The sequence below is a fragment of the Vidua macroura genome, chromosome 2 (genome assembly GCF_024509145.1).
Source record: "Vidua macroura isolate BioBank_ID:100142 chromosome 2, ASM2450914v1, whole genome shotgun sequence".
Classification (NCBI taxonomy): domain Eukaryota; kingdom Metazoa; phylum Chordata; class Aves; order Passeriformes; family Viduidae; genus Vidua; species Vidua macroura.
The window spans coordinates 5,934,948-5,949,543 of record NC_071572.1 but is presented as its reverse complement, the minus strand read 5'-3'; the positions used below and the strand labels follow the sequence as shown (position 1 = coordinate 5,949,543).

Genomic DNA, 14,596 nt, shown 5'->3' with positions numbered 1-14,596 from the left:
AATAAACATCTGCATGCCAGGATTTTCCCTGCTCTCACAGTATTGGGCTGGAAAGTCATTTTGGAGAATAGAAATTCTCTGACATTAGTGTGTTACACTTCCTCCTATATAAGGCATCAAACAAAAGTAATAAAGGCATGTATTGACTATTCTGTCAGCTCAAAGCAGTCTCTTGAGCCTGAAATAGTTTTCCATTCTGCTTCCTAAGAAATTCCCCCAGAATTTCCCTTTCTCCCTCTCCCTTGTGATTAGGCTACATCCACTACCTGAATTCAAAACTTCCAAGGGAGGGAGTTTTCCTCTTTCCTTCCTTGGGCTGATAACATTTACCAAGGGGGTTTTATAATCCTGGCCCAATGTGAAAGGTAGATGCAGACAGGACACAAAAAACCTACACTTATAAAACTGATAATTTTGGAGCTTTACAATCTTAACAGCTCAATACTGTTCACAGGATGGTCTGGGTCTTAAGGGATCTTAAAGGTCATCTCATTCCAACCCCTCTCCATGGGCAGGAACATCTTCCACTAGACTGGGCTGCTCAGAACCTCATCCATCCTCGCTTTGGGCTCTTACTTAGTGTTCAGTAACTCAATTATTGTCAAGCTACATCCTCTTTAAGTTTTTCTTGCCTTTTCCATCGTTTCAGGCAGCAATACCCTCTTTACTCTGTTTTTCCAAGAAGCCTGAACCAGCCTTGCACATGTCTAGCTGTGCATGTACCTTGTCCCTCTGTGGGAGCTTAGTGACAAAGGCAGAGCTCAAATAATTGTGTGACTTCCATGCAAGCAGAGGGGCTCAGCCCATTGAATGATGGAGCTGCAAACTATTTGCAGAAATTTAAACTAGGTGGAGATATTTCAGTGTAGGGAGGTTTCTGCAAGTAACAGACTAAAAACAGGATTAGGCTTCCATCCTCATTTTTAACAAGACATAATTATTTCACATAGGGAATCTCTAATCCAGGTGGCACAAAGCCCTTTAAGGCAAATAGTAACTACAATGGGAGAGAAAGACCATGAGACAAAAAGCAAGGAGAAATACCTGCCAACCACACCCAGACTATGCAAGAAATTCCCAACCCATATTTCAATCCATTTTGGTCCTTCTTGCCTGTATCTGTCTTACAAGGAGTTGTATGCAGGAATTCCTACCACTTGACGTAATTAACACATAATTCATGGGTGAGGTATTTTTATTTCGCCCATCTTCTCTCCTACTCCAATAAGTTCCTCCCCAGCTTGTATCTAGCAAGAACCTCACACACACCCAGTCAGTAAGAAGGCTAAGTAATCATTTCAGAGATTATGGCACACTTGCACAGAAGTTGAGGTCTCCAAAGTGATGCTAGTAACTCAGACTGGATCATCACTCTTCAAAATTAGGTCTCATTTTTATATCTCCAGATCATCCACTTTAAAAGTATTAGTATTGATCAGTGTTGCATTAATCCAAACATTGTCACTGTTATCAGTTAAATTAATAATGCCTCCAGGACTCTACATAATTCAATCTAAGGATCAGCTTAGCTGCTTCGTTGTTGAGTACTCCAGAGTCAGGCAATACCACTGATTTAAGGGTTAGTTTGAGCAGATGCCAGAGGAAAAAAAGACCTCAATGAAGAAAAAAAATTAAATGCTTATTTCCATGTTAACACTCCAGCCTACAATACCTCTGTAGGTTAAACAACACTAAAATAAACCATGATACCGGGAGTACTAGAAGCAGATGTTCAGGCAGGAACTGCCTCCAAAATAAGAAAAAATACATAACATAGATTCAGCTGAATGAACCCTTGTCTTTCTGCAATGTCACTTGGGAGCTACTTCTTTAAGGCTACAGTTTCCTAAAAGGTAAAGCCTCACATACCTATGCTTTTTTCACATAACTGTAATCTCTTGAAAGAAGAGATCTTTATTCTTGGGAAGAACAATTTATTCACCAAAAGAGGAAAAAAATATTTTGTTGGAACTGGAAGATAAAGAGCAGTGGAAACTCTCAGAAAGGCAAAAAGGAATTGAGAAAAAGAAGAACTTTTGTGGGACCTGTCAGAAGGACTTTACAAAAAGGAACCATGGCTTTTTGGTCTAATTCCAGACACTTCATCAAAGGGCACGATACCACCACACACCACCAGTCACAAGGAATAAATCTCACCCACGAGCATGAGGGTCAAGGAGGGGATACACCTCATACTGCTTAGGCTGTGCTTCCTGAGGTGCCACGGAGTGTCAGATCCGCAGAACTCAGGCCCAGGAGGGCTTAGGACACAGAAGACAGGATAGGTGGGGCTGGGAACGCTTGCTAGAGGTTTAGAGGGAAGAAATCCCTCCCTATGCCAAGAGTCTTTCCAACAGGAAGAAAGCAAATGGAAGGCACTGCCCTGCCATACAGCAGCAGCATTCTCTTTGAAAGCTAAATGTGGCACAAAAGTTTTCACAGAGAGAATAAAGCATGTCTTAAGAGAATGGGATGAGGGCCCACTAAGGCAAATTACATACAGATGTCATGCCAAACTGCCTAACACTCAGGCAGCAGAGACACAACATCCCTCTGGAACGAGCACAAAAATCCTCCTCATTCTTGGATTTGCTTTCACACAAGGCAGTAGAGCAGATGGCAAACAAAACTTCTCAGAAATAACAGCTGGAAATATAGGTGCCATGGATCTAGACCATCTGAGTGTTCAATCTGACCAGACTTAACTTGAAGCCACCAAATACCACACGACTGTAGCATCATTTGCTCAGGGTTGAATTCTGTTCACTCATACCAAGAGCGTGCTTCCTTCCCCCCTGAAACTTGAAACGAAAGGTGCCGCTTTTAGCATCAGTCCCCTGAGCCACCAAACTCTTCTCATTTTACAAAGCCACAGACCAGTTTAGTCTGAGAGCTATTTAGAATGGCTGTTCTGAAATCAAGAACACCGTCTAGTTTCCCAAGGCTTCCAGTCTGCTAAGTCTGCAAGGTCACACACAGTCTGTTTTTGGCCAGACACCTCTAGAGTTCTGCTGCTTTCCTTTAAACCCTTGGGAAGATGTTTATTTACATTTGAATTCTGGAAACTGATCCACTATAAATTGAAATTCCTGTTTTCCCTACACATTTTATTTCCATACACAGAGATAAAGTCCTCTTTACCAAAGCTATTTATTTAAAAGCCAGGGAAGCTCTAAGTTCCTGCTGCAGGACCTGTATGTGGTACAGTGGAGCAAACAGGGGGCAACAGGGGTGGGAAGAAGTCTGGAGCACAAGTCTGGTGAGGAGCAGCTGAGGATGCTCAGCCTGAAGACCAGAAGGCTCAGGGAAAACCTTATCACTCTCTACAATTATTTGAAGGAGGCTGTAGCCAGGTGGGGGTCAGCCTCTTCTCCCAGGCAACAAGTGACAGGATCAGAAGTAGCCTCAAGTTGCAGGGGAGGTTTAGATTAGATATCAGGAAAAAAATTTAAGGGTTGTAAAGTACTGGAACAGGCTGCCCAGGGAAATGATGGAGTCACTATCTATGGAAGTGGTCAGAAAATATGTAGAGGTGGCACTTGAGGGCATTGTTTAGTGGCAAATATAGCAGTGGTGCTGGGTTGACAGTTGGGCTGGATGATCTTAAAGGACTTTTCCAACTTTAATGATTCTTTGATTCTACAGCTTTCCACCAGGAGCAAACCATGCACCGTCACCATTCATTCATTACTCCCAAGAAGGAAAATCCTTTCAGATCAGAAATGCCTTTGATAATCTTTCAGTCCCCAGAGCCTATTTGTGGCCCACAACAAGCCTTACACAGGCCATGGGAAATTCCAGCAGCATGGGGAAACACAGGAAAGCCCAAAGGCAGCACCCCACCCACCACCTCCACAGCTGGGCTGGTGTGACTGCAGCACAGGGAGGGAGCATGCACGGAATACACAGAGCCCCAGTGCACAGTAGATAAGGGCAAATCCAGATAATTACAACTTTATGAAGTCTGCTAAAACAAACAAATGTGAAAACCAGGCCAGCCACCCACAGCTTGGCACCTGAGATAAGGATCCCAATCCAAGACTCAGCTGTCACCACAGCACATTTTGCAGCCTGAAGCCCCAGGCAGTCCCCCAGGGAAGCAGAGGATGCTCCTTTCCACTGCCTTGAGCCACAAGGGTGGCTACAGAAACACTTGCTGCCACCACTCACAAACCTCCAGAAGACGGCTTTCAAATTAGGGCAATTTCAAAACCTAGAATCCTTGAAGAGGAAGCCAGTGTCATTTTTTGACTGTGGATCAGCACGTATCCCTCTCCAAGATGTCTTAAATCTTTCTCCTTGAGCTAATTATAGGACAGGCCTGTAAATGACGCCTCACGTTGTTTATGCTTTCAGATAAGACCAGAAGTAATCACAGAGTTTCGGTACAGGCTGTTGCATCATAAAACTTTCTCTAAGAAACCAGGCTGTAATTTCCACTTGCAAACTCACTCATTAGCTTTCTATTAACTAATGGCTTTTACCTAAAGGCAATAGGACTGTAACTGTGGTTACATGAGAGAAATGACAGAAAATTGCCTTGATGTGGGTAAAGAATAGCAAGGTGGCATTTTTCAGCTTAGGGTACACTCAGGACTTCACAAAGTCATGGAGAAAGGTGCCTCCCCCACCCTCCTACAAGCACCAGTAACAACAGTCACTTTGCATAAATCTGTTTCCAAAAGCCAAAGGTATGCAAAGGAGGGAGGAGAATGAAACACATACTTGAAAAAAATACCAGTGACTAAGCTACCAAGCTTTGCCAAGTGCACAATGAGAAGCTTCCACCTTGGCAGAGGCCTTCATTCATCTGCCAGGTGATTTTGGCTAATCCTTTCATAATTACTGCTGCCTTCTCCACCTTGTATGACCATTCATTCAGTGCCAGCACTGGCTGGTGCCAGGTGAAGTGGAAGAGGTGAAAAAAAGCAAATCAGTTCCTTCAGTTTGTCTTGCCCACTTAGTTCACAACCACTTTGATATCAGTGTCACACTCTGTGGTCACCACACAGGGAGAGTTTTAGTGCTCCCAAGAGCATTATATCTTCGACAGCAGTTTTTCACCCCATCCCTCCTGAACTGGAAAGGGAAAATTGGAATCTATTTGCTTTGGAACATAGATTCCTGCTATTCTACTAGGAACATCTGGTTACTTCACTACTTGATTAATTTTATTTTAATGCAGGCTGAGCTAGCGTGCTCAATACATGGCCTTGCATATATGACACAAAAGTTGGATGACAAAGCTTATCAAGATAATAACTTTACAATTTAATCATGTGCTTTACAAGTTAATCATACATTTTACAATTTAATCATATATTTTAATTGCACCCAATGCCTTAGTTATTTCAGGTAGGCTAGCATGTTAAAGAGTTACTAATTAGCATTTGAATTCTTCAGGAAGTGATTATTCATTGCAAAGCCTTAATTATTTTAACCTCTGGAAAAAGTCCTAAATAATTTCTACAGCTGATTTAAATGATCAATAAATGGGTCAAATTTTATATTTGAAAAAAAAAGTTAGAAAGAAAAAACTGTTAGTTTCCAAACTTCCATTTCACTTAAACCAGAAATAGAAAATAAGAAAAATGAAATATCAAACAGAAACTGTTTTTAAGTGCTTATCCACATGAACATCTTACACCAGCTCAACTAAACAGACAGGAACAGATCTCTCCTTTAGGGTACTAGGAGCATCAAGTTAAGTCAGCTCAAACCAGAAAGAAATGTTATTTCAACTAAACAGTACTGAAGCTAGACCATCTGAAGCATTCCTGTGGTTTGATTCTGCTTCCTTAAAAAAAGACCTGCATTGCTCTCTTTATGTTCAGGCTTAACTTCAGTAGGGAAGTAACACCAGCTCGTGGATGGCAAGAGAGCTCAACATGCACAATTCAGACACAATTTGGTATCTCAACTCCAATCTCAGTCACTCCCCAGTCCAAAACTTCCAAAGAGGCATTTCTGAGAACCAGAAACTCCACAGGGACTCCGTGGGAGGAAGCCAGCCAAAGGCAGGGACACAAACCAACCAGCTGTGCTGGAACAACCACCCTGGTTTTCCTGGAGTCAGAATCAAAACTGTCAGAAAATGATTGACCCTCCAGAAGAATTATACAACTTTCAGGAGGTCTGCCTTGTGGGTCATTCCTGTCTGCTGCTACTGCACCTTTAAAAAGGCCTGTTAGCTAGCCACACATGCCAAAATGTTTAGGTATTTCTGAATAAGGAGATTATCATCAGGACAACCTATATGTACAGAGAGAGTGGACATGGCCACAGTACCACAGAGCACCTTCAGCATGGCCAGAGACCTCACTGCTGCCTGACAGGAGAGGCTGCTGGGGAGCCTGGCCCAGCAGAACAAGTCTGCTCCTTGGTATTTTGGCAGCCTTATGTGGAATGGAACATCTGCACAAAGCTGAGAGGGCAGATAAACTCTTCTCTCTTGCCACAGGCAACCACGATGACAGGAGACAGCCCCAAACTGCACCTGGGGAGGTTGAGGCTGGATATCAGGAAGAATTTCTTCACAGAGAGGGTGGTTAAGCATTGGAGTGGGCTGCACAGGGAGGTGGTGGAGTCAGCAGCCCTGGAGGTGTTCAAGAAACAACTGGACATGGCACTCTGGTCTGCTGACAAATGTTAGACTATCTCAGAAGTCTTTTTCAACCTAAATGATTCTGTGATAGGAGTGACCATCAGTGCCTCAGTTTCATTGACAACAGGTAGGCAGGAAGGAAACAAATATGGAATAAACTCCCATAAATGTATAGCCTTGCCCAAAACATTAACCTCCTCAGTGGGGAGGGAGGCAAACCACAGGAGTCCAGCAGAGACAGGCAGGACACACTGTTAATTCAAAAAAGCCAACAATGGCTTTGTTTGCCCCAGGAAGGAGCTGTTGAACAATTCATAAGCAGGGCTTGGCCATGAGCAGAGAGGGAAGAACACAAATCCAGGTCTTGCTCACCCCAGGAAGCCACATTGTGCCAGGAGCAACAGCCAGGAGAACAGCACCAGCACCTTCCCCACACAGAGCTTCCTCAGTGGGCAGAAAACCTTGGTTAAACCACTGCTTCCACCATCAGAATCACCTCTGGAGCACACAGAGAGGAACAATCACTCAGATATTTGTACTCCTTAATCTACAAGATCCTATGAGGATGGCAAAAGGAAGGCCAAACTCCACATTCGTTCCCATCTCCACTCCTGCTGCATTTTGGATTTTTTCCTAAGAAAGTACCTGATTTAAAAGCCTCCTCAAATAAACTCTTTTCATTTTCCTTACAGGCTTATTATTTTGTTGGGAGATGTGCAGCTTTGGTGGTATTTAGCAGTTTGTAGGATGGTGCCTACACCTCCTGATAAATACAACACACATCAGGTTTCTCCACTTTCTTTGCTCTCAGCTGGCTGCAGAACAAGAACCCCTTCACCAGGCTGAGAGCTAATCAGTGCAGGGCTTGTGACTCACATCCGTCCTACAGAGCAAAATACATTATTTGTATTGCAAGAGTGTATGCCAAAGCAAACACACTGTGAATCTACATACACAGACTGCAAATGATACATACCCAGAAATTATAGAATAACACACCGTGTTTTACATACACAAAGTGAAAGAAAACAGCAAATGAAGCAGCAATAAATAACCTATTCTCTCTTATAAGGAGCACATCTAACAAAAATTAAGAGCCTTTCACTCTTTTGCAGAGACACAAGCAGCAGCTGAAGCATCTGGTGAAGCTCCTGACAGGGACGGATTCCCAAGGGCTGGGAGGCACAAAAATGAACTGGTAAGCTATGCTTTTGCTTGGGCTGTGAAGGAGCTGAAGTTTGGGAACAGAAGGAATTTCATTTAATTACCAACAGAAAATAATCTCAAGATCAAACTATGACTATATAGATGCAATTAACATTGTGTGTGAAGGCAAGAGGGAAGTACAGGTCTGGTGTTGGCAAATGAAGCCTTGTCCCATCATGAACATTGAGAAACCTCAGTTCTACAGGCAGCAGATAAAACCCACACCAAGACTAGATGGCAAAACAAGCCAGGGTTTCCAACCCATCCAGCTTCATATCCAAATTACCTTCACAGATGAGGGAGCTTGGGAAAATGGCATAAATTACACCAGAGAAAAGGTCTTTGATCTCTGCTCTAGCATTCTAACAAAGCATTTGACCTCTCTCTCTTCTCTCTCCTTCTCATTAGGGAGACTGCTCTCTGGATGGTTGCCTGCTTACTGCTTGCCTCTCTGCCCAGAGGTAAATATTCCATAGTGCACACCTAGGAATTTGCAGAGGCATTTACATGCAAACACACAAGGTACAAGCAGAATCTTGGAGCAAAACAGAGCAAATGAATGCATTGCTTTGCATGTATCTCATCACAGTCCAAGGTTTGGGAGTACAGGTCGTAACCCTCAGATAAACTTCTGTATCCAAAAGAAGTGGTTTTCAAATTTAAGGTGTTTCAGACCCATAAATCTTTATCTATAAAGTTTATCCTGCCACATCCTTAAAAGTACCCCACCACTTTAATAATATTAAAGATTACTTGGAATCTCATCCTTTACAACCCCAAACCATCTTGCATCTGCTCAGTTCTAGCAGAGTTGACTTTCTGACATTACACAAATTAGATACCATCTTCCCTATGAAAAGGACAAACTAGTACATGTTTATACAAGATGCAGTTTCCTTATTGACAGATAAAGACAGCAGTAGTAAGACCACTGTGTGTGGTCAGGACTCCTCTGTTTGCCCAGAAGTGCCTCACATTTGCCAGACACTGTGGTGGGTAAGGATGCTACACTTCTGGAAAACAAGGGGGGAACAAAAAAACCCAATATTCATGAGCTTCCCTGCACCACACTTCAATTACTGAAGCAGGAATGTTTTCTCATTACAGGAATCTTACAGATTGACTAAATTGTCACATTCAACTTCATCTTAACAGGCTTAAACATTTCAGCAATATTTAAAACACACAGTTAAAAAAGAATCCACAAAATAAACTCATCCCACTTCCCATTCAAGCCTCACAACTACAAGTGAAAGCTGTGTAGCAACATTCATCTCCTCCAAGGTGGAGAGCTGCCCCTTCCATGTGCAAAGCTTACTTGGTAGGTAAGATGAGCACTCTTAATCCTGATTGTCATACCTCAGCAGCAGCTGTCATCATAAGGCTGCTTCAGTTTTCTGGCCAGGAAGCTCCCTGCTTCCACATCTCCTGCTGCAGCAACAGCCTCAGTGGGGAGCTTACCAAGCACCACCAGCCTTCAGCAGGACTTTACTCTTCTTCTCAAGACTGGCTTCTATAAGGACACATTGACTTGCCCCCAGAATTCTGTTCTCCCCATCTATAAAAGACCTCTTGCAGCTGTGGGCTGATTCAATAACTCATTACAGCAGATTTCAGTCACCTGCTCTTATCCCAGCCAGCTTCAGCTGTGCCTCCTTTTTTGCCTCCCTCTGCCCTGATTTTACCAGCTGGAAGCAGCAAGGGCAGGGTGGGCTGATCCCTGTGGGTGTTCACGGAGTCCTCACGAGTGGTACAAGGTTTGTACACCATGCCATGGAGGAGAGGGAATGGGTATGGCTCAGCTCAGATACGCTAAATACTGGTGTCCTCCATCTTCAGAAGAAGAATCAAGAACAAATAGGTGCACCTCGAAAACCAGAATCAAATGTACAGGTGTCCACAGGCAGGAGGTAGGACCCACACCCTTCCTCCCTCTTTTGCTCATTAGGAAAATACTGCTTGTCCATTTTTCTGAATAGAGCTACAAGCTCTGTCTGTCATTTTTTCTTCAAGCGCAGCACCATGCATTGCAAGCACTCTCTCTCCTCATGGCACCCTGCAGACAGGACTTTTCCCACCAGGAAAATCTCTCTCCCTCCTCTTCTGGAGGCTCCTTTCTTCCCCTGACTGCCAACCCCCTGCAGCAGCCTCAGGCACGCTCCTTTCCCACTGTGGTTTCCTGACCACGGGCAGGGCCAGCCAGAACCACAATCTGCTTTCACACATGGCCTTGCCCTGGGGACACTGCTGAGCAGTGACTGACTTTGCCTGTCAGGATCAGCATGAAAGTACTAGAGACAGTATTTTGTGTTCTGGCTCAAATGTTTATTATTTCTTATCTATATTACAATCTTACAAGTTGTGAGTTCTACAGCATTCTACTAACAAGATACAAAACGGCCCTGTATCTATCTCTCTACAAGGTCCCAAGGAACAACTATCCAGTTAAGAAATGACATCTAAGTTATTTTTATTTTTAACCCAGTAACTAATCACTCGTGTCCTGCAATGGGGACTTTTCTGTCCAATTACACAAAACCACCCAAACCCATGGAGAAGGAGGTGAAGAAGGACCAGCCTCTGCCTTAAAACCTCCATCTTGCTTTTTATATATTACTGTATTCTAAACCCTTAAACTCTGAGTTTTCCACCCTGTGATATCACACACTTCTATTCCAACTCCACCCCAGTTCTATCATGCCATTTTGGAAGCTTCTCCATGGCCTCAGGTCAAATGCAGTGTTCTCTTGAGGGTCTGTGCCTTTCAGCACAGAAAGTTTTAAATTCTCAGCATCCAGGGTTCCAACATTTCCCCAGGCCCAAACAGTTCAGGGAAGGGGCTCAGGCTGCTCCTTTCCCTCCTTCATCCAGCAGTGGCCCCTTGAGGTGTGCTGGGACAGCTGATGGTCCTGCACGGGCATGTCACTGATTGCAGGGCCTGGGGATTGTAGGGTGAGACATGCTGGGACAGTTAGGACACAGTACAGGGGAGGCTGAGCTGTGTTATAATTCAAGTGCCCTTTGAGAAGCAAAACCTGGCCAGCAACTGATGCATTCTGAAAATTACAGAACCACAGAATCAATTAGGTTGGAAAAGACCATTAAGTCTCTGAGATCATCAAGTCCAACCTATGACCAAACACCACCTTGTCAAGCAGATCATGGCACTGAGTGCCACGTCCAGCCTTTCCTTAAACACCTCCAGGGATGGTGATTCCACCACCTCCCTGGGCAGCCTGTTCCCAGGTCTAATCACCCTGTGAAGAATTTTTTGTCATGGCCAAAGCATAATGACCAAATGGCTCAGTTCTCCACACAATGAGAGGATTCTCCTTCCACCACTACCCAGAAAAAAGTCTTGGGATATGTATTTTTTTTCAGCTAAAAGCTGACATTGTTGGACAAACTGGGCTGGGATTTTCAGCTGAAAACTCTGAAAACCAAAGAAAAGCAGATGTGTGGTGATAAGAGACATAACCAAAGACATTTACTTGGCTGTCAGATTCAGCTGTCTGGACCATGCTTTTCCTTCTGCTTTCATGTCTGGATAAACACAGTGTGACACCAAAGAAGGCTGATTGATATGGAAACAGGGGCCTGAGCATGTGACAAGCTGAGCCATGGCTGATGTCATTGACTTCAAGGGGAAACTGGGACTCTTTGGTCTTTAGCCTGACATATGCAGAGAGCTGATGCAAGCCAGGAACACAGGAGTGACCCCACTGCAACCAAGAATATTTATTTCAATATTGAGTCAATATTTCAATTCTATGCTTCACAAAACTTTGGCCATGGAAGCAGACTCAGTTGTTTCACAGTGAATTTTAGCTTGTCTTTTTGGTGTAGTCACAGACTCACACGGCTTTTGTTCTGCTCTGTGCTGGGAGTAACATTTTCGTCCAAATTAATTAAACTGCATTTCAATTTATAACATTATTTTATGCAACAGGTTTGGTCAGAGTGCTAATTTAAGCCCACATTCTGTGCTGGAAATACCTAGTTGTTCATGCTTTATAAATAGATAAAAACCTTCTTCATTACCCAGTCTACCCTAGAAAATGTGGCACTACAAACTGATAGGAATTGTCCTACCTGATAGTGGCAGACTCACTCATTTTCTCAAGTTTTAGTATGCTTGCAGCTAACTTGGAAGGATTTATAGAAATATTGGCCCCAAAGTTATTAAATGAACAGTGTGTGTAAGTGGGGTGCAGCTGGCTGCCTGCCCTGCCTGTGCCCCTGTTTGCCCACCTGCAGGATACTTTCATCCTGGCTCTTGCATGTGCTAGAATTGGCTGGGAAGGTTGGTAACACTTCTGTCTGATGTCAGGGACACCCACCAAGTCTCCCCAAGGTCTTGGAAAAACCATTTCTCTAAATTGGGAATGACAGACTCTTCTTTCTGGCTGCTGGAAATTAACACCAAAGAGTATGAGAGACCACGAGACAGGGATCAGCAAGAGTGCACCAAGCCAGACCTGCAGGAAAAAGCTCTTTTCTGTCAGACCCTCTGCAAGATTTTGCAGGGAAAGGTGGATGGGAGCCCCCAGCACGTTGCTTAAAAGTTGGGAATTGTGATCTGGTAGCCAAATAATGGGAGCTGTGGGAGACCAAACTCATCCAGGATTTTAGTCCTGGTCTAGCACTGTTTTCACACTTCTCCTTTTTTTCAGCTAGACTTTCTACAAAACCAGAACTTGTTTCATCATATTTGCCCACCCCCACTTCCCCACATCCCCTTTTCCTCTCGTGAACTGACCTATTAATTAAAGTCCAATCAGACACCTAACCCCAAAGACTGAGATTCCCAAAAGCTGGAAGAAAAATCACCAGCTAAGGGGAAACAAGCTCAAGCAAAAGCCACACTTACAAAGTGGAGGCAACTTGCACATATCAACATCTGTCCTGCACAGCTGGCTGGGCTCTGAGCACACATGGCCCTCCTGGCTGGAAACAGGAGAACGTGGGAGGGAGAGTAGCAATAATGATGTGGTGAAGCCAAATTGTAGGAAACCTGGTGTCCCTATTTCTGCTGATGGAACTGTCTGGGTTTTATTCCAGGGCAGCTGGACACCACGTGCCATGCATTTGTTGGAGAAACTGTGGTTCTGCCTTGCACCATCACCCTTCCTGGAGAGCTGACCCTTTCCAAGTCAATGCTCTACTGGCAGATTGGCACCAAGCTGGTGCATTTCTTTCAGAATGGGCAGGATTCACTGAAGGGCCAGGATGAAAAGTTCCACGGCAGAACCAGTCTTTTTCTGGACCAGATGAAGCATGGCAACCTTTCCTTAAAGATCTCCAATGTCCAGTTATGGGACGATGCTGAATATTCCTGCATCTACAGACAGACTGAGAACCATCAAACAAAGAAATCTACAATTAAACTCAATGTATCAGGTAAGATTTTTTTTAGTACAGAGGAGTGAGTTGAGGGCACCATTTCTTGTTGATGAGCCATATGCAGCCATTGAGGGGGATTACTTCAATTTAAAAAAAAAAAAAACTAACTCAGTTTCATTCTGTTCCTTGCTTTTGTTGGAACAATATGTGAGAAAGAAAAGATAAATTCTCTTTGTTAAGCTTCAGCACTTCAGGACTCCTAAAGGCAAAGCACCTGCCTCTTCATCCTCCCTTTGAGGAGACATTAAAGAATAATGTCCCCACATTTAAGCATCTGGTTTTTTATGGGTTTTTTCTGTCCTTGATCCACTTTGCCCCAGAGGAACAGCAGAGTTAATTTCACTGTTTGCACATGGGTGTGTGAAGCAGAAGAAGTTTAATTTCTGGCAATTGGATCCAAAATCCAGGTCACAGACCCTTTCAGAGGAATGACAGCCAGTTGCTGCTTTCCTTTTCCCTTGCAGCTGGAAGATGGGGATCTGGTGGCATGGCTGGACAGATGCAATAAGAATTTTTATTTTTCCTCCTTAGGAAAATGAGTGAGACCATAACACATGTATGAATAATGCCAAATAATGCCAATAAGCATAGCAACCAGAAGGATGAGGCATTGAGTTTGACCAGCTGACCAACTGAAAAAGAAAATTAAAAAAAAATAAGGGATACATATCAAAAGAAATCATACATTTTTAAGGTGTCCTGATTGAATAAATCAGCTGGAAACTTTCATTATGCTCAAACACATAGATTTACTTCTGCTTAAAATAGAAAAAGAATTCTTTTCAAATAATATAAATCTTTTAATATCTTTCTTTTAATGCACATAATTCTCAAGAGAAAAATGTTCTCAAAATGTAAAGTGAAATTACATTTGTTCAAAAAAATTCAAAGCTAAATGTTTTGCAGTTTTCAAAATGAAAAAAAAAAAAAGATGTTTTGAAAATGCAGAATCAAAATGTTTCCACCATCTAAATTTTGGGAGCAGTAAGGTGTCTTTGGTATTATGCTGTGTTCATACTTATGCTTTAAGTTTGTTTGACAAATGTAGGAAAAAAAATAACATTAACCCTTAGATCAATTATCAGAAAAATAGAGAAGTTCTAGGTTCAAACAATTAACCTTGATTATTGTGTTGTTTTTTTTTTTTCCCAGCTCTGCCTAGGATTGAGGAGCCACCTTCCCCTTCTGGTAAGGCAACACTCCTTAACTTGCAAGTGTCTGGGTGATTATCCTGTGCTTTATTTTGTACTGGCAAGATTGGCAAAATGTGCTGAATAGAGAAAGTCCAATAAACTTGGGGTGCTTGTTCTCCCTCACTAAGCCTGGCAAAATACAGCTGATCCAGAGAGGGAAAAACATCTCCACCACTGAGACAGACCTGGG

General features: G+C 43.1%; 1 protein-coding gene across 2 annotated transcripts in view; it reads left to right on the top strand.

The window, feature by feature from the left end:
* LOC128822725 (V-set domain containing T-cell activation inhibitor 1-like) overlaps positions 1-14,596 on the top strand; it is a 38,680-nt gene that overhangs the window by 14,987 nt on the left and 9,097 nt on the right. For both annotated transcript variants that reach the window (XM_054004543.1, XM_054004542.1), the window contains exons 3-6: positions 7,720-7,802; positions 8,219-8,271; positions 12,872-13,210; positions 14,366-14,401. In XM_054004543.1, the coding sequence (XP_053860518.1) occupies positions 7,795-7,802; positions 8,219-8,271; positions 12,872-13,210; positions 14,366-14,401 (436 nt within the window). In that variant the 5' untranslated portion in view covers positions 7,720-7,794. The remainder of the gene's footprint in view (positions 1-7,719; positions 7,803-8,218; positions 8,272-12,871; positions 13,211-14,365; positions 14,402-14,596) is intronic.